We start from the raw sequence: 25445 nt of genomic DNA, 5'->3' as shown, positions 1-25445 counted from the left end.
TGCAATGCATTACGGATGGGCAAATTTATGCCACGCCTAGTTTACACTAGCGATCGCTCTCATGGCTTTGATGGTATGCAATGCAATAGGGATAGGTAAATTTATTCCACGCTGAAGGTGTCATCTCTTGAAAATCATGCTCTCTTGGTATTGGGAAACTGAAAACAATTGTGTGCGCGGCAAAGATTTCTCGCAGTTGACCAGCTGATTTTGTCATTTGACAAATTTGTCAGCATTTTGTCAACTTTCGCGGCCCTGTGACCTATTGGAGGATGATGATGATGATGGGAATGGCATCTGGCTAGTTGATAATACTATAAAAGATTTATTTAACTTACCCACTCTGTTTTAAATAATAAAATGAAAACACAAACCGGTTTGTAACCAAAAAAAAAATGATTTGAGAGCTAAAATGAGCGCAGAAATATCTCGGAGAAACGTAGTTTTTTTGCAGGATTTAGTTACTTTAAAATGTCTTGGAGAAAAAGTGACAATTGTCACCGTCTGATAACACGGTCAGCTAAAATCCAATCCATCTGACCACTCTATGATAAATATTTTCACTTATCGATCGTACAATATTGTGAATATTATTGTGATATCAATGGGATACGGAAAGAGAATATTAGAGGATGATCTTTCATGATAATGTGTGAGTAATGAAACATTTAAATCCTAGTTAGTAGAATGGCAAACGATGCTGCTTTCGTAGTCTCCACTGAAATCTTAAATGATGAAATCGGCTGTTTCTGGAACGAACAATTGATTCGGAAAAATGTGCCAGTGCAAGTTTCATAGCTCACAGAAGCATACAAATGAAGCAATGGTAAACATGTTAAAGCAGCAATTGTTAAATTGTTTTGGGTAACCCCTCACAGTTCGTCCCACTTAAGGGCCGGCGTATCGTCACCTAAACTGTACAACGGTTTTAACAGTGCTGAGAAAGATGGCGAAAGAACGATGAGCAAGTTTAAAGCAAAAACCCACCACAAACGTGTCGAACAAAACATGCATACAATAATAGACCACCTAGCAGACAGCAATGGGCTGGCAGCGACGAACCCTATCAGTTCGCGATTGGTTCGCATTATGACACAGATTATATTGTTGTACAGCTTATGTAAGGATTGGCCGACAAGTCTGAGCTATTTTTCGCCTTTCCAAAACCCTTCGTCTTCGTTTCGATTGATGTGCTTAAAGTTTTGTTTGAGTTTAGTCAAAGTGGGACCGATACATTGCTACTTTTCAACATATCCACCCCAAAACAGACGGTAGACGGCCTCCCGCGTACCCCGCGCATGTGTAGACAGATTAGCCAGAAAGCAACTGTGAGAAACCAAGTGAGGGGATTGGACCGATTAAGAGGGTTGTTGTTTTAATTGAAAATTTTTCGATTAACTCGCCCTAGCCCGTACCCGTGAGTCTACGTGCGCCATGAAACGTGCGCAGCAGCATCAGGCGTGTATGTGTGTACTGGGGCTTTGGCTTACTGCACGCAAAAAGGCGGTCGCGAAGCATTATGCAATAATTGCCACACTATTAGCACGGCACATAACAGCGTCGAGCATGATGCATCGGGAGTGGTAAAGACCGTGCAGGCACACCGCTACTCCCAGCCATGAGGTGATAATGTGCTGTACAAATAGTGCAACAACTCCTATCAATCGGTATCGGTACGCGTGTAGGCGAAGAATTTTGCTCGAATTTCGTGCGTGACATTGAACTTCTTTGATTTGGGTCACACGCCTCTTTGGCGCCTCTGGGGATGGTTGCGCAACAGGGAGAAGCAGCAAAACAGCCACACCACATTGCGGGGCGTTCGATGTGTCGGAGTAGGTTAGTGGTGCGCATCACGTAACTTCACAATTGCCGGTTGAGTTACTTACCATTTGAGGACTGGGTCTGTGGGAAATCCCACAGTCGGAATGACTTTTTCGGTTGGTTGGATGACCTCAGGAAGTTTATTACACCAGGTTTCGAATAATAGCTTTAAAAATTGTATTTTATTCAACACACAGTGTAAAAATTGTTTCAACATGCTAATGCTTTGGATTCTTGAAAGAAAATATAAACATGATAGAATAGAAAACATTCATTTAAAATAAATTATCTCTCTCTCTCTCTCTCTCTCTCTCTCTCTCTCTCTCTTCCGCTCATTTGCTTCATGTGTCTCTCTCTCTCTCTCTCTCTCTTTCTCTTGCTAGTCGTCAAAGAATTCAACAAAGATCATAGATAAATTGATAAAGAAAGTATTTTTTCATCTCGTTTAGTTCGCTTCTCCATGCTGATTCGCTTGTTTGGCATGCCCGGTCCAAAGTCGTACCCGCCCGATGAAGGATAACATTCGCACCAATGTTATCTCCCTTCGGACGTGGTAACTGAATATGTGACGGCCACACCATGTGGCGCGAGTTTCCATCCGGAGTAGCCTAGAAGCAGTACAAATGTTCCAACGCAGCCAGGCAGCAGATAGATCCTGCGGATGCCCTGTCGTATTGCTGCGTGTCGTTGCCGGGATGTACCGGCGAGTTCGGCCGAGTGTTGGGGGTTTCCTCTAGTCATTTACATTTATACGGTTACGTTAAACGCCGCTCAACCCACAGACACAGTGACCCCCTCGGGGGATTGTGGATAGGTGCCACTGTGATGTGTGTCAGTGCGTGTACTTCTTCATCTACTTTCGCTTCATCTCAGAACTCAGCCAAGTGGGCCGTTCTCTCTATGTCGTGCGATAGCACTCTGTCCTCTGTTCTGAGATAAGTTCTACCGATAGGGTTACTGGTGTTGCTAGCTTGCTCTTTTATCACAGTTCCATGAAGATTCTTACAGATTTCCCCGGCCTTTATGGATTGCTTATTGCTGGGGCTGGGACACAGACGGGTAGCACAGGACGTTCGTATATAGACATCTTCGGTTTGAGCAACATTTACACATACACATAGCGTTTCACTCGAACGATCCTACCAGGAGCATGGAACGTGTTGTCCATTTCCAAATGAACAAATTGTTAGAATAATGATTGTATCTCTCTTCAAATATCTTCGTCTAGTTTTAGAAGCAATATACATCTACGTCAGCGTCGTGCACGCGGAAACTGACGCCTGATTTTTCTTTATGGGCACTCGGAGCTACGAGCTTTCTACTTGAACAGATTCTTAGCGTTGACCCATAGCTTGAAGAAGTATTCGCTTCTCCTCAGCAGCTTATGACGGGCGTAGCTGTTGATATCAGCCGTCATGTTGTGTTCTCGTAGCCAGGATGACGTGTTAGTGCCGGTAGGCTCCGAGAAGTCTCTCGTCGTTTCATCGTGCACGTCGTCCGGAGCTGCAATGATCGTCGAGCGGTATTATGAAGTGAAACAGTCGTTAAGCTCACAGTTGCTACTTACCGGCACCAAGCTGCACAGTGTACGGTTCCTCCGATTCCAACGGGTCGCTGATACCGACCTCATTGCGAGCCATGATGCGGATTAGATAGTCTTCGCTTTCCTGCAGATCCTTAATGTTGAACGACTGACAGTCAGCCGCAACCCGACCAACTTCCATCCACATCGTCTTCTTTGCGTTCCGGATGGCGATGTTGTAGCCCTCGATCGGTGCACCACCGTCCGACTCTGGAATGCCCCACTCGACGATGTTAATGTTGGGTCCTAGGTAGCGTACCTCTAATGGGCCAGTTGGTGGAGACGGAACAGCTAGGGTGGGGAAAAAGACAATTCGTGAGTATAACATCGCATACTATTCGGCTACGTGGTAAAATAAATCTAATAAGTCAGAAATGGCAGGCATGACCTAGTAGGTCATTACGCCAAGAAAAGTGAGAGAGAAATGTTTCATTAAGGACAGTAGATAGAGATAAAGAAGATGAGGAAGCACATAGAACATAGAGAAAGTGAAAGATAGTACATATATTGTGGATATTGGTATCTTACTGGCATGTGTCTTCAGCACAATACTCTCCGACACCGTTGGCGAACTCAGTCCGACCGCATTCTCGGCAAATATCCTAAATAACAATTCGGTCTTTTCCTTCATATTGTCCACACAGTATGACAGACAGTTGGACTCGAGCGTCTTGATCTTGGTCCACTGCTGTGCGGTTGTCAGTCGCTTCTCGATGATGTATCCGGTGACGTCTGAGCCGCCATTTGTTTCCGGTTGCTGCCACTCGAGCTTCACGCTCTTGCTGGTGACATTCATGATGCGCAGATTTCGCGGTGCAGATGGTGGTGCTGTTGGTGGTGAAGTTGGTGTGTTGATGGCGCACGACATACACGATGTACATAGATGTGGGACGATTTAGATTGATTGAAAGTGTTCAGAATACATTTATAAACTTGCTAGTTTCACTTGTGTTTAGTCGAGGTAAGTTGTTTTTTGAGTTGTTTTTAGTTGCAGCTTATAGTTGTGGGGTGTTACAGTTTGGGTCAGTTGTTTACATTTGGTTAAGAGTCGACTAGGGAGGTGGTCAGTGGATTTAGATTTTGGGTAGAATGTTTTACGAGATGATTATTTGATGACATATGATCTGATTCTAGGGTGAGTTATTCTAATTATACCAACAGGACAAAGGACAGGACAATTGTTACAACAAAACAAGGTCACTTGAGAAGCATTAGCATAAAGTAGACGCCAAAGTTGGAGGTATTCGCATGTCCACCATACTTACTGATTTCCTTTCCGGCAACGATAGATTCCACCGTCTGGAGTGGTTCACTTGAGCCAACCTTGTTCTTGGCAATAATCTTAAAGTCGTACGCCTTGTTCATGGCTAGGTTTTCGATCAGCAGCGAAGTTTCCGAGGCGCTGGTCGTTCCGGCCACCTTCCAAACCTTCTTCTTCGCTTCCTTAACCTCAACGACGTACTCGGTGATCTTGCTGCCACCATTCGATTCGGATGGTTGCCACATGAGCGTGAACGAGTTGCTTGTCATTCCGGATGTTTCAATTGGACCACGCGGTGGCGATGGTGGCTCGATCGTCTGCTGAATCTTCACCGTAGCACTTTCCAACGGTTCCGAACAACCGACCGGATTCTGGGCAATCACGCGGAAGTGATATTGCGTGCTATCGATCAGCTTCTGGATGCAATACGACTTGATGTTACGCTGCACGTCCGCCACCTTGATCCAGGCGTTCTTGTTCGCATCGTCGCACTTCTCGATGGTGAACTGCGAAATTTCCAGACCACCATCATCGGATGGAGGCTTCCATTCGATAACAACTGCTTCGGGGCTGAGTTCGCGCACTACAATTGGTCCTTCCGGTTTGCTCGGCTTGTCGATCACTTTCAGCGTCAGCTCGACCGTTGCCGAACCGGCGGAATTACGCGCTTCTACCGTATACTTGCCCGTGTGCGCACGATCCAGCGAAGAGATTACAATGGTCGATGATTGACCGACGGTCACAATTGTATGCTCTGCCGTGGAAGTAAGTTTCTCGTCCTCTCGATGCCAGATTAGTTCCGGTGCTGGATAGCCAGTAAATTCGGCGATCACCTTCCATTCATCGCCGACACGCAACTTCTGCACAATCTGCTTCTTTTCAACCGTCAGGGTCGGTTTTTCCTCGATCACAACCTGACAGTTGCTCTCGACACTGCCAACCTCGTTGGTTGCACGGCACGTATACTTTGCGCCACTCTCCACGGTGGTAGATTTGAGCTGATATTTGGCAGAACCGTTCTCGTACGATACGACATCCTGCTTGATAGGCTGTCCATTGCGGAACCAGGCGACATCCGGTACGGGTACTCCAGTCACTATACAGCTCAGCGTGACCGACTGTCCGAGTCCAACGTGCACATCCTTTAGGTGCTCGCTTACCGTCGGAGCTTCCTTCTGAATCGGTGCCACAATCTTGTAGTAGGGCGAGTTCGGTGATGCCGGACCCTTGCCCACCTCGTTAACCGCTGTGGCACGGAATGTGTACTCGGAATTCTTCGTCAGCTTCGTCACTGTCGTGGTCGTTTCGGTGATGCTTGTAATCTCGGTCCACCTGGAAGACGTATAATGAAAACGAACTGTGATTGAGAAAGGAATGGCGCGTAACACCACAATTGTACTTACTTCTGTTGGTTCTTTTCCTGGTATTCAAGCACGTACTGCGTAATGGGACTGTTGCCATCGTCGCTCGGTGCCTTCCAGAACAGTGTGATGGAATCATCCGTAATGAGGGTTGCTTCCGGTGCTTCTGGTGCTCCCGGTTGTTCTGAAAATGTACCACAAACTCCAGTCACGTAACTTTCCACAAAATGCTATTTACAACTAAAACTCACTTTTAATTACGAGCGTAAAGGAAGCACTCGCATCACCACATTCATTGGTGAGCTTCAAGGTGAACTCTCCAGCATCAACTTCAGCAGCACGTTTGATGGTCAAGCTAGCCGTCTCTTCTGCCACAGTCGACACGAACTTTGCCGAAGGGATGATGACTCGCTTGTTGACGCGCCACTCTGCTTCAGGTATTGGTGTGGCGTTAAACTTAACGCTGAATGTAACGTCTTCATCCTTGCGGATAGTGAACGCACGAGGTCCATCCTCGAAGATCGTGGGAGCGACCTTAATAATCTCAACCTTCAGCTTCGAAGAGGTTTTAGCATTTGACACGGTACACGTGTACTCATCCTCATCATCCTCGACGGTGTTTTTGACGATCAGTTTGCGAACGCAGTTTTCGACAACCACTTCGTACTTGCTGGTGGCAGTAATGATCTTGTTGTTACGGTACCATACGACATCGGCTGACTCGGAGAGCTCCACCGTGAATACGGCATCGCTATCTCTCGTAGTCAGAGTAACTTCTGGCAGACGTCGTACAAAATCGACAACCGGTTTCTCCACGGTCAGCCGAGCTTTGGCCCGTTGTTCGCCAACCACGCACGTGTATTCTCCAGCGTCCGAATCGACCGTCTTGTTAATCTTAAGCGTTTGCCGCTTACCATCGATCGTCAGTTGCACGTGTCCATTGAACGACAGTTCATCTTCGTTGCGGTACCAACGAACCAGAGCATCACCCTTGGTCAGCTCTAGCTCAAAGATGGCATCTTCACCCCGGGCCACGGTTACGTCACGTGGAGCATTGATGATCTCTGGTGGAAGCTCAATAATGGACACTTCCGCCGAACACTCCTGATCCGCAAGCGCACAGGTGTACTCGCCTTCGTCATGAACTGAAGTGTTGCGCACAAAAAGCACGCGTGATTTACCCTTCTTGGCGAACTCATACTTGCCAGTGGTTTCGACTAGCTTCCGACCCTCCTTGTACCACGTAACGTCTGCAGTCTCCGAGGTAATCTCAACCTCTAAAACGGCGGGTTCTTTCTCCTTAGTTTCGATATCTTCCAGCTTACGCAGGAACTCAGGCTTAGCTTCGATGACCGTTAAATTACATTCGGTCTGCTGATCCTTGACCGTGCACCGGTACACACCCGTATCGTTGATGGTTGGGTTCTTGATGTTTAGTTTGTGTACCTTACCCTCCTGCACTATCATACGATGATCCATACCACTGAGCTCTTTGCCGTTGTGGAACCATTTGGTGGAGACGGTGTGCGAAGTCTCGCACTCCAGCGTTACTGCTTTGCTTTCCTCGACCGTGATCGTCTTCTTGAGCTTCTTCGTGAAGGTAACCTTGTCTACCTCCACCGTAACACGTGCACCATGCGATGCCTTGCCGATCGTATTGGAAGCGATACACTTATAGTTGCCCGAGTCTTGTTCGGAATCGGCATTGTTGATCAACAGCTCTATGCTTTCGCCGTCGTACGCCTGCTTGACGCGTTTGGAAGGCAGCAACGTGTTGTTGTTGCGCAGCCATAAAATCTCCGGTACCGGATTACCCGTCACCCTTGCCGGAAGCTTGATTGTACCTCCTTGCGGTACACTCTGCTCTTCGAAACGCTCCAAGAACAGCGGTGCCTGTGGGTTACCGACGTTCGACTCATCAACCGTAAGGAAGGCACTTGTTTCGACGCTTCCTGCAGGATTCTTCGCTCGAACGGTGTACTCGCCTGCATTGTCGTGTGTCGGTGCCACTAGCGTCACGGTATAGATGTTACGGTCAGCTTGCGTAGGTACGTCCAAAGCAACGCCATTCTTGAACCACTGTACTTCCGGTGCAGGATTACCGACGATCTGTGTGGACAACATTACCGTCTCACCCTGGCGGATCGTCATACTCTTGAGCGGTTCCAAAATCTGGGGAGGTTCCTGTACACCGGTCTTCACCTTTACCATGATGTCTAGGGACGACTCACCTTCGCGGTTACGAGCTACTACCTGGTACGAACCTTCCTGTACCTTGTCGATACCCTTGATGTGAACCACCGTGCAGTACATGTGCATGTCCGACTCAACGACAACTTGCACATTGTCCTTGCTTTCAATCTCCACCCCATTGTAGTACCAGAGAATGTCCGGTTCCGGCACTGCGACAAGTCGGCACTCAAGCAGTACATCAGAGCCCGCATCGACGTACTGTGCCTTCGGTTTGCGCGAGAAGGTTGGCGGGATGCCTTCGAGAATGTCGGCTAAAGAGGACTCGCGAGACATGCTTTTGCGTGACAGTGTTGCAACGTCCGAACCATGGTCTGAGCTGAACGAGTCCACGACCAGTTCGGTTGCACTTGACGCAAAACCAGCAATGTTCTTCGCGACACACGTGAACGTACCAGCATCCTCTGGGAATACTTCACGAATAATCAGTGTAGCCACGTTGTCATCATCGTAGTATATCTGGAAGTCTTGCGAAGGTTTAATGACAGCCGTTTGACGGAACCAGGTAATGGAGGGTCTTGGGAATCCTTCGACCTTGCACTCGAACTGCACGGTATAGCCATCCTGAGTAGTGATTGGTTGCAGTTTCTCAATTATCTTCGGAGCAAGAGGCTTTTCGCCAGGGCCTGGCCTTTCGAACACCGGCAGCTTGTCGATCTTCTCGTTCAATGTCTTCTGTACGTACTGCGGATAAGTGACCGCATCCATCAGGTATTCTCGACGGACGAAACCGCGCTCTTCACACCAGGAACGTTTCACATACCACCATTCCGAGTTGCTGTGTTCTGTTGAATCGTTCGTACAAGGCCCCACAATGAAGGGTATACGTTAAGAAGAGTTTGAACACTGTTAATCTCAACTACGCCATTATACTTACCGATGACATAGACCTTCTCTCCTTCCACGATGTGTAGTGCCTCTTCATTTTCGGCTTCTACTGCCTGAATACAGTACATATCGTTGGCATCTTCTGCAATAGACAGACAAATAGTAAGTTTCGCAATTCTCGAACAAACCTTCGACGACAATTTACCTTCTCGAACAATTTTCAGCGATGCCGTTTCTAATGCAGATGAAACATGAAGTGAAGATCGGATAAGACGAAAATCATAAAAAATATATCAGTTTTGAAATATACATATTGAATGAATTGAAAAGAAATTCATAGAGAAAAAAACTGTCAGTATCAATGCAAGAAAATCTTGGTTTTAGTGTACAAGTGAAGTAGGAATGGTAGTAGTAATAAAAGTAGTAAAACTGTAAGATAGTGAGCAATCGTTGCAGTCGTTTCTAGTCTACCAGGAACGCTAGGAGAAAATTCAAAACCAATCACCACACGATAGGATTCACTCCGAAGGGATAGAGATAGAGTGGAAAAAACAGATATAGAGTAGGTAATGTATAAAGGAAGAAAAATAGAGTAGCACAAGATCAATAGTTGTGGATGGAACGAGGGTAATATACATTGTTTTTTTTTTGCCTAGAAGGAGTAGCAGTGCAGACGCTTTGTGTGGTTTTGCTTAAGAGTGTTTCGCTGTTTTATTTTTACAAAAAACTCGTGTAACATCCGTGTGCATGTTTTGTTTAATGCTGAAGCTGAAAAGAGTAGAAGTAGAGTTAAGCAGACTAAAGGCAGGGTGGCGTTAACCACCGTGCTGCAATGTGGAAGAAATTCAGATAGAGAATGTAATTGTAATAGAACGTATTTCACGGGGTGGAATGTTCTTTGACCGATAAGAAGCTTGTGAAAATCAGCATAGTAATATGAGCTGGTAGCGATAGAAAAGGTAACAATTTCGCTTCAAACCCATTCGCCAGCAAGGTAAGAAAATGTAAAGTAGAAGAAATAAAAAGAAATAGATAGATAGAGAGAGAGCGAGAAGGAGAAAGTGTCAAACAAAACGAAGTAATAGGAATTTGATAAAAACCTTCTGAGTATGTTGGTAGGACTTTCTTGGGCTGTTTCAGTGTGAATGATTCATCTTCGTGTGTGGTGGTGGTGAACTGTGATCTGTTCCGTTGCGTCAGATCGAGTGAGATTTCTTCCTCGTGGTGCATGATCAAATTCTCGAGTTTTTCGCGTCGTCTGCGCAGCTCGATCACGACATTTTCGGTGTCTTCCTCCTCGAACCGATACTCTTCCTCCACGTCCTGCTCGCTATCGTCGTAGATTACCTCATACACGACCTCATCATCTTCATCCACCTGTTTGATGATCGTGATGTGAGCCTCACCGGTTTCCTCACCGTAACTGTACGGTGTCGGCAGCTTCACCCGGCCGGACATGGAAATTTCCTCGCGCGCGTACGAATCAAGCTGTATCTTGAACTCCTGCTCAATGTCCTCAATGTGTTTGGTGCGCTTCGGACGGAACGTCACATTTTCCGGCTCAATGTCCTTGAAAACTGGACGCGGCTGGCGTACCTTTTTGATTTTCTTGATGCGCACCTCCTCCTCGTCCAGTACCTCGCGACGGAAGGCAGGCTTTGGACGGGGACGCTGTTTGCGCACCACAACGTGCTCGGTGATCTCTTCCTCTGCCGGTACTTCTTCTTCCCTGGTGATCGTGATCGATGCCTCCACGTCTTCGGACTGTTGTGGTATGGAGGGCTTTCGTGCCACCTTAAACGTAGCTTCCGCCTCCTCTGGTTCCACAATAGAAGGTTTCTTCCGGGACAGGGACAGTTTCGTCTCTACCTCTTCCTCCTCTTCGACCGAAGGTTTCGCTTTCGGTTTGCGCTTGACCATCGTAACCTCGTCGATTATTTCCTTTGCTGGTTTCACAATGTCTAAATCGATTTTTTCGTACTTTTCCAATTCAGTTTTCGGCACCTCCATCTCGAGAAGCTTTTTGGTAATCTCGTCAACATCGTCATCCTTCTTTTTCTTCGGAACAACCTTCTTCTTTGGTTTTTCTGGTTTTTTCTCTTCCACCTTTACAGGTTCAACCGGTTGTACCGTTTCTGGTGTAGCGGGTTGTTCTGCTTCACGGATAATCTTAAGCGATGCTTCCGCTTCATCGGTAGTGTATGGTGCTGGTTTTGGTTTCAGCTTAATCGATTCCTCCACATCTTCCACCACTTCCGGTTGGGGAACAGCCGGTTTCAACAGAACCACTTCTTCAGTGGCCGTTTCTTCAACAACTGGAGCAGGCTTCCTAGGTTTCTTCAATGATACTGTTGCTTCCTGTACCGTTTCTTCCGCAACTGGTTGCTTTTTGGGTTTGATCTTAAACTCTACCTCAGTTTCCTCGATCGTTTCCACCTTCGGTTTGCTTTTCTTACGTGGCAATTTCACCTGCGCACTGTCTTCGGGTTCGATCGTCGACTCTACCGCTTGTTGCGGTTGTGGTTGGTCTTCAACCTTTACCTTCTCGCGCTTACGTAGATCCACATCGACGCGTTCATACTGTTCAAGTTCGGTTTTTTCAATCTCTAAATTCAACAATCGCTGCAGCTCTGAATCATCGTCGATGCTTGTCTTCTTTTTCTTCACAACAACCACCTTTTTCTTAGGTTTCTCGGCCGGTTTCTTCTCCTCCGCTTCTGGCTGAGGTTCAACCGGTTTGAGTGAAACCTTTCGCAGTGGTGTCACCGGTTGTGGTTCTTCAACGATGGGTTGTATCGGTACCGAAGCCACCACCGTTGGGAGTTCTTCTGACGGAGCCTCAATGACAGCATCTTCTATGATAGGCTGTACATCGTGTACTTCTTCCACCAAAGGTTGAACCGGTACAATTTCTTCTTCTGGGGCTTCCGTTTCAAGCGGCTCTTCAACCACTGGCTCAACCGTTTCTAAATCTTCCGCAGGCTGTGATTCATCCGCTTCGACCTCTTCAATGGTCGGTACTTCGACCGGCTCCGGTTGCTCTACCTCAATCTTGATGATTCGTTCAACACTTACCGTTTCCTCCGTTTTCAGTGGTGATGGTTTCAGAACGATTTGTTCCTCCACTTCTTGTGGCGCTTCGGGCAACCGTGGCTTCTTCGTGATCTTAAATTCAGCCTCAACTGGTTCCGGTGCTACTGGCTTCTTAACGGTCTTCTTGGGCTTTAGTGTAACATTTACCGGTTCAGATTCTTCAACCTCCGCCACCTGAGCTTTTCTAGACTCTTCAACCGTTTCGACCGTCTTCTCTGGTTTCTTGATGTCCACGTCGATTTTCTCGTACTTTTCAAGCTCGGTCTTTTCAACTTCCATGTTCAGCAGACGCTGCAACTCTTCATCATCCTCAATAGATGCTTTCTTGGGTTTCTTTACTACCTTCTTCTTGACCACCGGTTTCTTCTCTTCAATCGGTGCTGGCTCCACCGGCAATGCGACCGGTTTCGGCTCCACAGGAATGACCTTTGGTTCGTCTGTATGAACAACAACCGCCGGTTCTTGCACAGCGGTAACAATCTCCTCTGGTACTTGTTTCGGCACAGATTCGATTGGTTTCGAAACTTCAGCAGGTGCAATAACACTAATTTCCTGCTGCTCAAGTACTTCTTCGATAATTTGTGCTTTTTCAACGGCTGGTGCAACAACGGCTAGCTTTTCAGCAATCGGTTCCACTATCTTTGCTGGCACTTCGACCGACAGCGAAACAGGGACCGGTGCTTCTCTCGGTTTCGGCTCGAGGTCAATCTTTTCATATGTCTCCAGTTCTGTTTTTTCGACCTCTAAGTTTAACAATCGCTCCAGCTCGGCATCTTCTTCTGGTTTTTTCTTTGGTTTCTTTACAACTTTCTTCTTGATTAGCTTTTCCTTTTGCTCCTGTGCTTCCACCGGGATCTCTTGTTTTACCTCCGGTTGGGGTTCTTGTACAGTTTCGATTGGTTTGTCTTCTGGCACCTGTGGGACAGGAAGAACTTGTGTCTCTTCCACTACCGGTTGTGGAAGTACCACCTCTTTCGGTTGCTCCACTTGTACTTCCTTAGGTTTCTGAACTTCTTTGGTAGGTTCTGGTACGACTTCTTCGACTACAGGAGCAGGTACCTCAAGTGGCACTGGTGCTTCTGGCAGTTGCACAGTCTCTCCAGGTTGAGGCTCTTCCTCCGCAGGCACCTTTGGTTTTTTAATAACCTTTTTAACTATCTTTTTCTTAGTTGTTTCTGTATCTGCATCATTCGGCACGTCCTTCGGAACTGGCAAAGCCATGTCACGATCACCGTCACGCTCTTTAGGCTCTGTGTCGGGTGTTGGTTTTGTGAAAGGTTTCAGCTTGATCTCTTCCTTTTCCTCCTCCGGTTTAGTAGGTACCGGTTTGCGGAACTTGAACTCATCTTCTGGTTCCGGTTCCGGTTTCTTACCCTTACCTAGAACAATCTTATGCTCTGGTTCATCTGGAATCTCCGGTACCTTAGGTTCTTTGGGAACTTTCGGTTTTTCTGGCTCCTGCACCGGTGTTTCTTCCGGCTCAGGTTCCAACTTTATGTACGGTTCCAGCGGTGTTTCATAGTCTGGAATATCGGTTGGAGTGAACTTCGGCTTCTCAACAGTTCGTTTTTTAATGTCCAGATCTTCTTCCTTTGGTTTTTCTTGAGTTTGTTTCTTCGGCTTCACTTCTTCCACAGTTTCCTCCTTAGGTTTGGATGGCGTTTTCTTCAGCTTTACCTCTTCGTGATGTTCTTCGTCCTTCTTTAACTTACCCTTACCCATCTGCAACGTACGCTCTTCCGGTTCATCCTTTGGAGCTTCCTTTGGCTGCCGCTGGTATTGTGACTTTTCTTCGTCCTTGGGCACTTCCTCTTTTGGTTCCTTTTCATATTTTTCAATGTCCAGCGTTTCCAGCTCGGGCTTTTCCTTTTTGATAATCTTTACCTTCTTGATAACCTTCTTCGTACGCTCCACTTCGTCCTCCTCAATGCGCGACAACGTACCCACGCCCGGTCGGGTGTCTAGCTGCACGATCTCAGGCTGCTGTCCCTGCACGGAAAACTCCACATGTTCGATGCGGCTCTTGAGCAGTACTTTCGGTACAGCGACTTCCTTCGCTTCCCGCTTTTCTGGTACAACGGTTTTGCGCAGTTTAACTGTTTGTGGTTCTTGTGTGTCAGTGATTTCGGGTTTAATCGGTTTCTGTTCCTTACGTTCGATTTTAATAGGCTCTAGTTTAACAATCTCACCCTTCTCCGGCTTGACTCTCGGCTTGCCATCCACGTCAACCTTCTCGTACTGCTCCAGTTGCGTTTTCTCAATTTCCAGATTCAGCAAGCGCTGCAGTTCCTCGTCATCATCGATGGACTTCTTAGTTTTCTTCGTTACCTTCGTTACCTTTTTCACCACCTTCTTCGGGGGTTCAGCCGGAGCAGTTTCAACGGCTGCCGCTGGATGAAGCTGAGCTTGTTCCGTCGGTTCGGTACGCTGTTCTTCCACGGGGACAAGCTTTTCCGTCTCCAAGTGGGTCTCCTGCACCGCTGAGGTCTCTTCTAAGGGTTGCTCCAGAAGTGATTCGGATGGGGCTGCTGCAATCGTCGGTTTACTCTGTATGGCAGGTACTTCGGTCGCTCCCACCGTTACGTCCACCGGCGTCAGGTGTTCTTCGTTCAACGTTAGCGATGCGACGGTGTCGGCTTCCTCTACGGACACATCAAACTGATCATCCACGGGGGCCGCTTCCAGCAGAGGCTTTCCTTGCACCGTAGGAATCTCAGTTGCAAGCTCGGATACATCGCTTGGTGCCACCTGAACGGTGTCCAGCGCCAGCGAAGGTACATTGTCTGTCTCTTCAACCTGTGGTTCAAGAACTTCTTCGATTGGAGCTGCTTCAAGAATAGGTTTACTCACGATTGGTGTTTCCGTTACGACTGACGGGATTTCAGATGTAGCCGCCTGCTCTTCCTGTGGCAGTTCAGCCGTTACTACCTCCGTCTGTTCCATTGTTTCGTCCAGTACCTGTTCGATAGGGGCGGATGTAACCTGAGGCTTCAGCGAAACCTCAGGTTTCTCCAGGGCTGCTTCCGGTACGTCGACCGGTTGCACAATATCACCCAATGGTCCAGTTTCGACAAACTCATTCGTTTCGAACGTGTCCTCCTGCAAATCAACAGTGGCTGCACCTACGGTTGTTTAGAAGAATGATAGGTATTAGTGTGTGACAAAACTTCTCGTTCAAGAATATGTACACAAATAAAATCAAAGAAACCATAAACAAATGATCGTTTGTTTAGATAGCTTTTTCAAACATCTCGTTGATGGTTTCCTTTGTCTTGTTTTTAGTTCAATAAAGCTCGCAAAACGTTAAGAATAATAGTAAATTTGAACTACACAAACGGTTAGCCTACATCCAGTATCGATCAACTGCTAGGTGCAGCGTCTTCTCTGGTAAAGTTGAATACTTACTGATCGGCCGTCTGTCTTCAGTGTGTGTGGTATCGAGTGTCTGTTGGGTAGCTTCGTGTCCAATGGCTGGTTCGAGTGGAACTAATGATTCTGTAGGTATTTCTTGTAATGGGGTGACTTGGTGTTGATTCTTTGCTTTGGTCTTAATCTTCGTCTTCTGAGGACCAGAGGGCGATGGAGTTTGCGGCTCAGCTGATTGAAGTACAGGCTCTTCCACAGACTCGTCCTTGGCACGCTTGGTTGGTTCAAACTCTGTCTTTTCGTAAACCTCAAGTTCTGTTTTTGAAATTTCCTGATTGAGCAATCGCTCAATGTCAGCCTCCAGAGTGTCCGGTTTAATCGTTTTCTTGATACGAACTTTCCGCTTCGCACTTTCCGGCTGCGTGCTACTGTCTTCTGGGGTCACTTGTGTTACTGTTACTGTTGCCTCGGGAATATCATCTCCTTTCTGTACGGTAACTATCTCAATGAGCTCTTCCTTGTCATCTTTCTTCTTTTTTATGATGCGCCTCTTGACTGTTTGCTGTTCGACTTCGCCTTTTTCCGTTTTCACTTGCGTCACTTTAACCTCTTCGGGAAGCTGTTCTATTACGAAATCAACCTGTGGTTTTGGTGTTAGGTCCAACTCTTCCGGTTTTTGGAACAAATCATCCGTGATTGTTTTAGGTACGACGGCATGAACGATATCGGGAACATCTTCTGCGACATCAGGCACCGATTGTGGAATTTCTTCTTCAACTGGTTCCTCTGCACGATCTTGACAATCTGGTTTTTGTTTTGGTTTAGTTTTCTTAACAATTTTCTTCAGCGTCTGTGGTCTAGTGGTGTCAACATCAGGTTCTTCGGGTTTTTCAGTGCTAGCTGGTAGCACCATTTCTCTGACAGCTTCCTTATCAGGTTCTTCCTCTTTAGAGGCAGGTTTGGTGAATGGTTTCAGCTTGATGTCTGTTGGTTCTTCGTCTTCCTTTTTACTAACTGGAATTCTAAATTTAACATCATCTTCTGGAGTGTCAGGGCTGGGCTTACCCTTACCCATGACCAAAGACTTTGGTTCGTCTTCCTTTTCATCCAACTTTTTAGGTTTCCTCTTGGGCTTAGGTTTTTTCTTCGTCTCCTCGTCCGGCTCGTCGAGTGTTGGTTCCGGAGCTTCATATTCTTCCATTTCTATATTATAATCTGGTATGTCAGTCGGTTTGTACACTGGCTTTTCAATATGACGCTGTTTATCATCGCTTTCAAGCTCAGTCGGTTTTTGCTTCGATTTAGTAAGGGACTTTTGCTCTTCCGGTTCATCATCTTTTGGTTTCTTTGGTGTTTTCTTTAGTTTAACCTGCTCCAAATCATCATCTTCCTTCTTAAGTTTACCTTTACCAAGCTTAAGCTTTTTCTCTTCTGGTTTATCATCAATCGTTTCTTTAGGTTTTCGTTGATATTTATGAGCCTCCTGGTCAAATTCTTCCTTTTCTGTCTTTTCCTCTTCGTATTCCATGGAGTGTGGTGTTTCCAATTCTAGCTTATTGCCTTTGCTGGTTTTTATTTTCTTCACCTTCTTAAGATTATCAGTTGTTTCTTCTTCTTCTATTCTCGTCATTTGACCAACGGCTTTGACCGGCGTCAGGTCAGTAATGACTGGTATTATCGCTTCTGGTGGGTACTGCACAGCGACAATGCGACTCTTGAGTAAAACCTTGGGCACAACAACTTCTTCAATTTCCTTGCGATCTGGTATCTTTACTTTTCGAAGCCTAACCATTTGGGGTTGCTCTTCTGGCTCTGAAATTAGCATCTTTTGAGGTTTTTGTTCTTTGCGTTCAATTTTTTGCGGCACCAATGTAAGTTTAGGCTTCTCTGGTTTGGGTTTGCCTTCAAGTTCAATTTTTTCGTACTGTTCAAGTTGTGTCTTTTCGACCTCTAAGTTTAACAAGCGCTGCAGTTGTTCATCTTCTTCCGGACGTAGTTCCTTTTTAGGTTTTTTCTTCACCTTCTTTTCCGGCTTCTTAAGTTCGCCTTGTGTCTCTGGAACCGGTTTTGTTTGTTGTTCTTGCAGTTTCTTAAGCGATTTTTCTTCGTATGTTAGGAACGATCTATCAAACTCTTCCACATAGGCTTCTTGTGAATGGGGTTCATCAACTGATATCTCTCGAACGACATCTGTTTCAGTAAGCTCATTGTCAAATATTTCTACCGATTCTGGAACATTGGTTGCTAAGGATGGTTCCTCAGTTGATGAATCGGTCGCGTTTAACGGTTGACCTTTGCGTAAAGATTTTTTAGCTAGTTTCTTTTTAGTGATCATTTCAATCGGCACCGTTTCTTCTTGTTTTATAATCGTATCTTCCGTTAATGTAATTTTCTCCGGTACTACAGTTGCTTCCAATGGTTTAATTGTGAGCGGTGCAAAATCTTCCGGAGTTTCAGCCACTGTTGATGATGTTGGTTTCTTTTTCATAACAGTTTTCTTCGGCTCTTCCGTTACATGCTGCTGTGTGATTGAAGACTTTCGAACAATTTCAGGTTTAGGTGAGTCTATCATTTCTAAAATAGCGAATGCCGCTTCTGGCCTTTCCAAGGTTTCTTCGATCATCGTTTTGTGACGCTTTTTTAATTCGACCTCCACTCGTTCATAACATTCCAGTTCAGTTTTCTTTACCTCGAGGTTCAGTAACCTTTCAATGATGTCATCAACCTCGTCTGTAGTTTTGATAGTTTTAACTTTCTTCTTTTTTAATTTACGAGGCTCTTGCGGTTGAATGATGCGTTCTGTATCTTTTTGCTCAATAATAGATGGGGATTCTGGTTGAACTTCTGATTCAATGATAGTGATGGTTGTTTCGGGCTGTTGGCCTTCTTCTTCAACCGTAACCACTTCTACAAGTTCTTCCTTGTCTCCTATAGTCTTCTTCACAGAACGTTTCTTGGTGGTTTGTTTCTTTACTTTGCCGCCAAGTGACACCACCTCATTTACCATAATTACTTCTGGCAACTCCTCAATAATAGGCAACTGCTCTTGAGGCATCTCATAAGCAAATTCTTCAGCGTGCTCGAATGTTTCATCAGTGTCATGAATTGATTTAAGATGTCCCGCAATATGAACTGCCGGGTGTTGTTCATCCATTGGAACAATTTCAACATTCTCCTGTGGTTGTTTGGATTTTACAGATTTCGTTTTCATTATTTTCTTTACTGCGTTTTGTACAGGCGCATCGGAAAGCTTTGCAAATTCTGGATGATCTTCAATAACAAATTCCTCAGTTTGCTTAGTTCTGCACTTAAACTCAATATCAAGTTTTTCGTATTTTTCAAGCTCAGTTTTCTTCACTTCTAAATTAAGAAGCTTTTGAATAATCTCATCGGTGTCGTCTCCCTTCTTTTTTATAGTTTTTACCTTCTTTTTCTTCGGTTTGACGACCTCAATCATAGGCATCTCGTCCGATGTGCTTTGCATAATCTGAGGAGCTGTTTCTTCTTCAGTCATTGTGACCGTGGTCTCAGGTACTTGATCGTCTTCCTGCACAGTCACAATCTTCACCTCCTCGACCTTGTCGGCCGTCTTCTTCTTGATGATCTTGGTTTTGGTGATCTGCTTCTTGGGCTTTCCTTCCTTGGTGACAGTCTCAACGACCTCAACATGTTCGGGAAGCTCTTCGATAACTGGTTGTTCCAAGGGAGCCTGTGCGAGGATCAATTCGTCAACCTCTTCCTGAGGTACTTGCTCGCTGGTTGCCTCACTTTGCTTGAGCTTTTTCACCTTTTTCTTGATAACCTTGGTACTCTTCGTCTTGAGAGTAGCTTCCATCGGCTTAGGATACACATCCACAATAGCTTCGAGAGGTTTGAGCTCTTCCTCGAAAGGCTCTGTTACCTCGTAAGGTACCTCATGCTCGCTGATCGTGACCGTTGTTTCGGGCTGCTTGCCATCTTCCTGTATGGTAACTTCCTCAGTAATCTCTTCCTTGGGTCCGACACGTTTCTTGATGATCTTCTTCTTGACGACCTTCTGCTTGACTACGCCTGAGTCAGATCTGACCTCTTCGACGACTTCTGGATGCTCCTCGATCGTTGTTTCCTCTACAGGGCGCATACGCTTTTGTAGGTCAACGTCGATTTTCTCGTACTGTTCCAGTTCAGTTTTATGTACCTCAAGATTAAGGAGTCGCTCAATGATATCGTCAGAATCGTCGGTGGTCTTGATGGTCTTGACCTTCTTCTTCTTGGGCTTAGGTTTGTCATCCACTGGCTTGGAATCCGGGACCTCCTCTTCGGTGACAGTAATGGTAGTTTCTGGAGCCATGTCGTCTTGCTCAACAGTGACCACTTCGATGTGTTCCTCCTTCTGGCCGACGCGTTTCTTGATGGTTTTCTTTTTCGTGATCTGCCTTTTCGCTTCTCCCGTTGGTGTAATTATTTCTTGCATGGAAACTTGTTCAGGAAGCTCAGTAACAATAACAGCTTGTTCGGGAGCGGGAATGAGCTGAACTGGTAAAGGCAGCTCCTCATCGTCTTCGACAACAACAGTTTCAGTGACCCCTTGAATAACAGTAACTTTGGACTTTTTGGATTTAGCCTTCTTTGAGACTACTGTACGTATTTCAGCGGTATGTTCTATTTCGTCCGGAATCGGTTGAACTTGCTCAACTGTTACAGTCTTGGATTGTTCGTTTGCTTGTGTTTGTGTTTGTTTCTTCTTGGGTTTATGTTTTGTGGCGACTTCCTGTTCGATTTGAGGTGTTTCTTCGAGTTGTGTGGTGTGGAGTGATGGTGCAGATTCTGTGAGACAAGTACATACATTAGTTTGGGAGGAAAAGAGTTGTTGTAATGTTTCAATTGCAAGTTGTGAAGTATAATATGGAATGTGTACAAAAATACGATATATATTGAAGTAAATGAGCAATGCAGACAATGTTTAACCATACAAAATATAGAATGTAAATTCAGCATGTTTTGCGTGTTGTTATTTTTACCTTCAATTTCCTCAATCAGAACTTCTGACGGCACATGAGAGATAGTTTGAATATCGGCATCATCGAATGTTTCTTCGATTACTGCGCCATGTTCCTTAATGATTTTAATGTTTCGGGACTTTATGAATGTCTGGTTGTTGTCTGTGCATGTTTCAAATGTGGTGATGTATTCTGGAGATGTGTGTTCGTGAGCTTCAGCATCTAGAATAATAGGTAAATTGTTGTAAGATGTTGTGATGGCGTAAAAAGAGTAAAATATGATGCAAGGAAAAGCGTAACTATTCTCTTACCCAGAGGTTGTGGTAGAATACATGATTGTGAAAGTGTGTCTTGTGTGTCAAGCTGTAAAGTGGTTGTGTGTGTCTGCTTCTTGGGTTTGGCTTTTTGTGTTGGTTTGATCGATTTCGGAAGCTCACTATCAGCTGATAAATGTTCTTCAGTCTCCTCGATCAAAGGCTGGTCATACAGTGCCGTTTCAGATACCGAAACGTTTGAATGCAGAAATTCTTTAACTATATCTTCCGTATCAACACCCTTCTTCCGGATGGTCTTCATCTTCTTTTTCTTCGGTTTGACGACCTCAATCATAGGCATCTCGTCCGATGTGCTTTGCATAATCTGAGGAGCTGTTTCTTCTTCAGTCATTGTGACCGTGGTCTCAGGTACTTGATCGTCCTGCTGTACAGTCACAATCTTCACCTCCTCGACCTTGTCGGCCGTCTTCTTCTTGATGATCTTGGTTTTGGTGATCTGCTTCTTGGGCTTACCTTCCTTGGTGACAGTCTCAACGACTTCAACATGTTCGGGGAGCTCTTCGATAACTGGTTGTTCCAAGGGAGCTTCTGCGAGGATCAATTCGTCAACCTCTTCCTGAGGTACTTCCTCGCTGGTTGCCTCACCTTGCTTGAGCTTTTTCACCTTTTTCTTGATAACCTTGGTACTCTTCGTCTTGAGAGTAGCTTCCATAGGCTCGGGATACACATCCACAATAGCTTCGAGAGGTTTGAGCTCTTCCTCGAAAAGCTCTGTTACCTCGTAAGGTACCTCATGCTCGCTGATCGTGACCGTTGTTTCGGGCTGCTTGCCATCTTCCTGTATGGTAACTTCCTCAGTAACCTCTTCCTTGGGTCCGACACGTTTCTTGATGATCTTCTTCTTGACGATCTTCTTCTTGACTACGCCTGAGTCAGATCTGACCTCTTCGACGATTTCTGGATGCTCCTCGATCGTTGTTTCCTCTACAGGGCGCATACGCTTCTGTAGGTCAACGTCGATTTTCTCGTACTGTTCCAGTTCAGTTTTATGTACCTCAAGATTAAGGAGTCGCTCAATGATATCGTCAGAATCGTCGGTGGTCTTGATGGTCTTGACCTTCTTCTTCTTGGGCTTAGGTTTGTCATCCACTGGCTTGGAATCCGGGACCTCCTCTTCGGTGACAGTAATGGTAGTTTCTGGAGCCATGTCGTCTTGTTCAACAGTGACCACTTCGATGTGTTCCTCCTTCTGGCCGACGCGTTTCTTGATGGTTTTCTTTTTCGTGATCTGCTTTTTCGCTTGACCAGTTTTGGTGATAACTTCAGTCACCTTGACCTCTTCGGGAAGCTCTTCGATTTCTAGAGCTTCCACAGCAGATTGAAGCATGATGGGTAGAGTGGGAACATCGTCATCGAGTTGTTGATATTGTTCTGGTTCAGTGCTCTCGACTTCCAAACTGAGGAGCTTCTGGACAATGCGATCAGTATCTTCACCCTTCTTCCGGATGGTCTTCACCTTCTTTTTCTTCGGTTTGACGACCTCAATCATAGGCATCTCGTCCGATGTGCTTTGCATAATCTGAGGAGCTGTTTCTTCTTCAGTCATTGTGACCGTGGTCTCAGGTACTTGATCGTCCTGCTGTACAGTCACAATCTTCACCTCCTCGACCTTGTCGGCCGTCTTCTTCTTGATGATCTTGGTTTTGGTGATCTGCTTCTTGGGCTTACCTTCCTTGGTGACAGTCTCAACGACTTCAACATGTTCGGGAAGCTCTTCGATAACTGGTTGTTCCAAGGGAGCCTGTGCGAGGATCAATTCGTCAACCTCTTCCTGAGGTACTTCCTCGCTGGTTGCCTCACCTTGCTTGAGCTTTTTCACCTTTTTCTTGATAATCTTGGTACTCTTCGTCTTGAGAGTAGCTTCCATAGGCTCGGGATACACATCCACAATAGCTTCGAGAGGTTTGAGCTCTTCCTCGAAAGGCTCTGTAACCTCGTAAGGTACCTCATGCTCGCTGATCGTGACCGTTGTTTCGGGCTGCTTGCCATCTTCCTGTATGGTAACTTCCTCAGTAACCTCTTCCTTGGGTCCGACACGTTTCTTGATAATCTTCTTCTTGACGACCTTCTGCTTGACTACGCCTGAGTCAGATCTGACCTCTTCGACGACTTCTGGATGCTCCTCGATCGTTGTTTCCTCTACAGGGCGCATACGCTTCTGTAGGTCAACGTCGATTTTCTCGTACTGTTCCAGTTCAGTTTTATGTACCTCAAGATTAAGGAGTCGCTCAATGATATCGTCAGAATCGTCGGTGGTCTTGATGGTCTTGACCTTCTTCTTCTTGGGCTTAGGTTTGTCATCCACTGGCTTGGAATCCGGGACCTCCTCTTCGGTGACAGTAATGGTAGTTTCTGGAGCCATGTCGTCTTGTTCAACAGTGACCACTTCGATGTGTTCCTCCTTCTGGCCGACGCGTTTCTTGATGGTTTTCTTTTTCGTGATCTGCTTTTTCGCTTGACCAGTTTTGGTGATAACTTCAGTCACCTTGACCTCTTCGGGAAGCTCTTCGATTTCTAGAGCTTCCACAGCAGATTGAAGCATGATGGGTAGAGTGGGAACATCGTCATCGAGTTGTTGATATTGTTCTGGTTCAGTGCTCTCGACTTCCAAACTGAGGAGCTTCTGGACAATGCGATCAGTATCTTCACCCTTCTTCCGGATGGTCTTCACCTTCTTTTTCTTCGGTTTGACGACCTCAATCATAGGCATCTCGTCCGATGTGCTTTGCACAATCTGAGGAGCTGTTTCTTCTTCAGTCATTGTGACCGTGGTCTCAGGTACTTGATCGTCCTGCTGTACAGTCACAATCTTCACCTCCTCGACCTTGTCGGCCGTCCTCTTCTTGATGATCTTGGTTTTGGTGACCTGCTTCTTGGGCTTACCTTCCTTGGTGACAGTCTCAACGACCTCAACATGTTCGGGAAGCTCTTCGATAACTGGTTGTTCCAAGGGAGCCTGTGCGAGGATCAATTCGTCAACCTCTTCCTGAGGTACTTCCTCGCTGGTTGCCTCACCTTGCTTGAGCTTTTTCACCTTTTTCTTGATAACCTTGGTACTCTTCGTCTTGAGAGTAGCTTCCATAGGCTCGGGATACACATCCACAATAGCTTCGAGAGGTTTGAGCTCTTCCTCGAAAGGCTCTGTAACCTCGTAAGGTACCTCATGCTCGCTGATCGTGATCGTTGTTTCGGGCTGCTTGCCATCTTCCTGTATGGTAACTTCCTCAGTAACCTCTTCCTTGGGTCCGACACGTTTCTTGATGATCTTCTTCTTGACGACCTTCTGCTTGACTACGCCTGAGTCAGATCTGACCTCTTCGACGACTTCTGGATGCTCCTCGATCGTTGTTTCCTCTACAGGGCGCATACGCTTCTGTAGGTCAACGTCAATTTTCTCGTACTGTTCCAGTTCAGTTTTATGTACCTCAAGATTAAGGAGTCGCTCAATGATATCGTCAGAATCGTCGGTGGTCTTGATGGTCTTGACCTTCTTCTTCTTGGGCTTAGGTTTGTCATCCATTGGTTTGGAATCCGGGACCTCCTCTTCAGTGACAGTAATGGTAGTTTCTGGAGCCATGTCGTCTTGCTCAACAGTGACCACTTCGATGTGTTCCTCCTTCTGGCCGACGCGTTTCTTGATGGTTTTCTTTTTCGTGATCTGCTTTTTCGCTTGACCAGTTTTGGTGATAACTTCAGTCACCTTGACCTCTTCGGGAAGCTCTTCGATTTCTAGAGCTTCCACAGCAGATTGAAGCATGATGGGTAGAGTGGGAACATCGTCATCGAGTTGTTGATATTGTTCTGGTTCAGTGCTCTCGACTTCCAAACTGAGGAGCTTCTGGACAATGCGATCAGTATCTTCACCCTTCTTCCGGATGGTCTTCACCTTCTTTTTCTTCGGTTTGACGACCTCAATCATAGGCATCTCGTCCGATGTGCTTTGCACAATCTGAGGAGCTGTTTCTTCTTCAGTCATTATGACCGTGGTCTCAGGTACTTGATCGTCCTGCTGTACAGTCACAATCTTCACCTCCTCGACCTTGTCGGCCGTCCTCTTCTTGATGATCTTGGTTTTGGTGACCTGCTTCTTGGGCTTTCCTTCCTTGGTGACAGTCTGAACGACCTCAACATGTTCGGGAAGCTCTTCGATAACTGGTTGTTCCAAGGGAGCCTGTGCGAGGATCAATTCGTCAACCTCTTCCTGAGGTACTTCCTCGCTGGTTGCCTCACTTTGCTTGAGCTTTTTCACCTTTTTCTTGATAATCTTGGTACTCTTCGTCTTGAGAGTAGCTTCCATCGGCTCGGGATACACATCCACAATAGCTTCGAGAGGTTTGAGCTCTTCCTCGAAAGGCTCTGTAACCTCGTAAGGTACCTCATGCTCGCTGATCGTGACCGTTGTTTCGGGCTGCTTGCCATCTTCCTGTATGGTAACTTCCTCAGTAATCTCTTCCTTGGGTCCGACACGTTTCTTGATGATCTTCTTCTTGACGACCTTCTTCTTGACTACGCCTGAGTCAGATCTGACCTCTTCGACGATTTCTGGATGCTCCTCGATCGTTGTTTCCT

At 46.1% G+C, this 25445-nt stretch overlaps 1 protein-coding gene across 1 annotated transcript in view; it reads right to left on the bottom strand.

The window, feature by feature from the left end:
* Positions 1 to 1981: 1981 nt before the first annotated feature.
* Positions 1982 to 25445, bottom strand: part of LOC128303123 (titin-like) — a 137934-nt gene continuing 114470 nt past the window's right edge. The window contains exons 34-45 of the mRNA XM_053039980.1: positions 20853 to 24786; positions 20563 to 20763; positions 15602 to 20368; positions 10204 to 15318; positions 9309 to 9338; positions 9153 to 9245; positions 6277 to 9060; positions 6068 to 6209; positions 4669 to 5996; positions 3932 to 4231; positions 3389 to 3694; positions 1982 to 3324 (exon numbers count right to left, since the gene is read on the bottom strand). Coding sequence (XP_052895940.1) covers positions 3140 to 3324; positions 3389 to 3694; positions 3932 to 4231; positions 4669 to 5996; positions 6068 to 6209; positions 6277 to 9060; positions 9153 to 9245; positions 9309 to 9338; positions 10204 to 15318; positions 15602 to 20368; positions 20563 to 20763; positions 20853 to 24786 — 19185 coding nt within the window. The 3' untranslated portion in view covers positions 1982 to 3139. The remainder of the gene's footprint in view (positions 3325 to 3388; positions 3695 to 3931; positions 4232 to 4668; positions 5997 to 6067; positions 6210 to 6276; positions 9061 to 9152; positions 9246 to 9308; positions 9339 to 10203; positions 15319 to 15601; positions 20369 to 20562; positions 20764 to 20852; positions 24787 to 25445) is intronic.

This window comes from Anopheles moucheti, chromosome 3, assembly GCF_943734755.1.
Source record: "Anopheles moucheti chromosome 3, idAnoMoucSN_F20_07, whole genome shotgun sequence".
Taxonomy (NCBI): Eukaryota; Metazoa; Arthropoda; class Insecta; order Diptera; family Culicidae; genus Anopheles; species Anopheles moucheti.
Note: the sequence above shows the minus strand (reverse complement) of the source record. Positions and strands in the feature narration are given on the sequence as shown.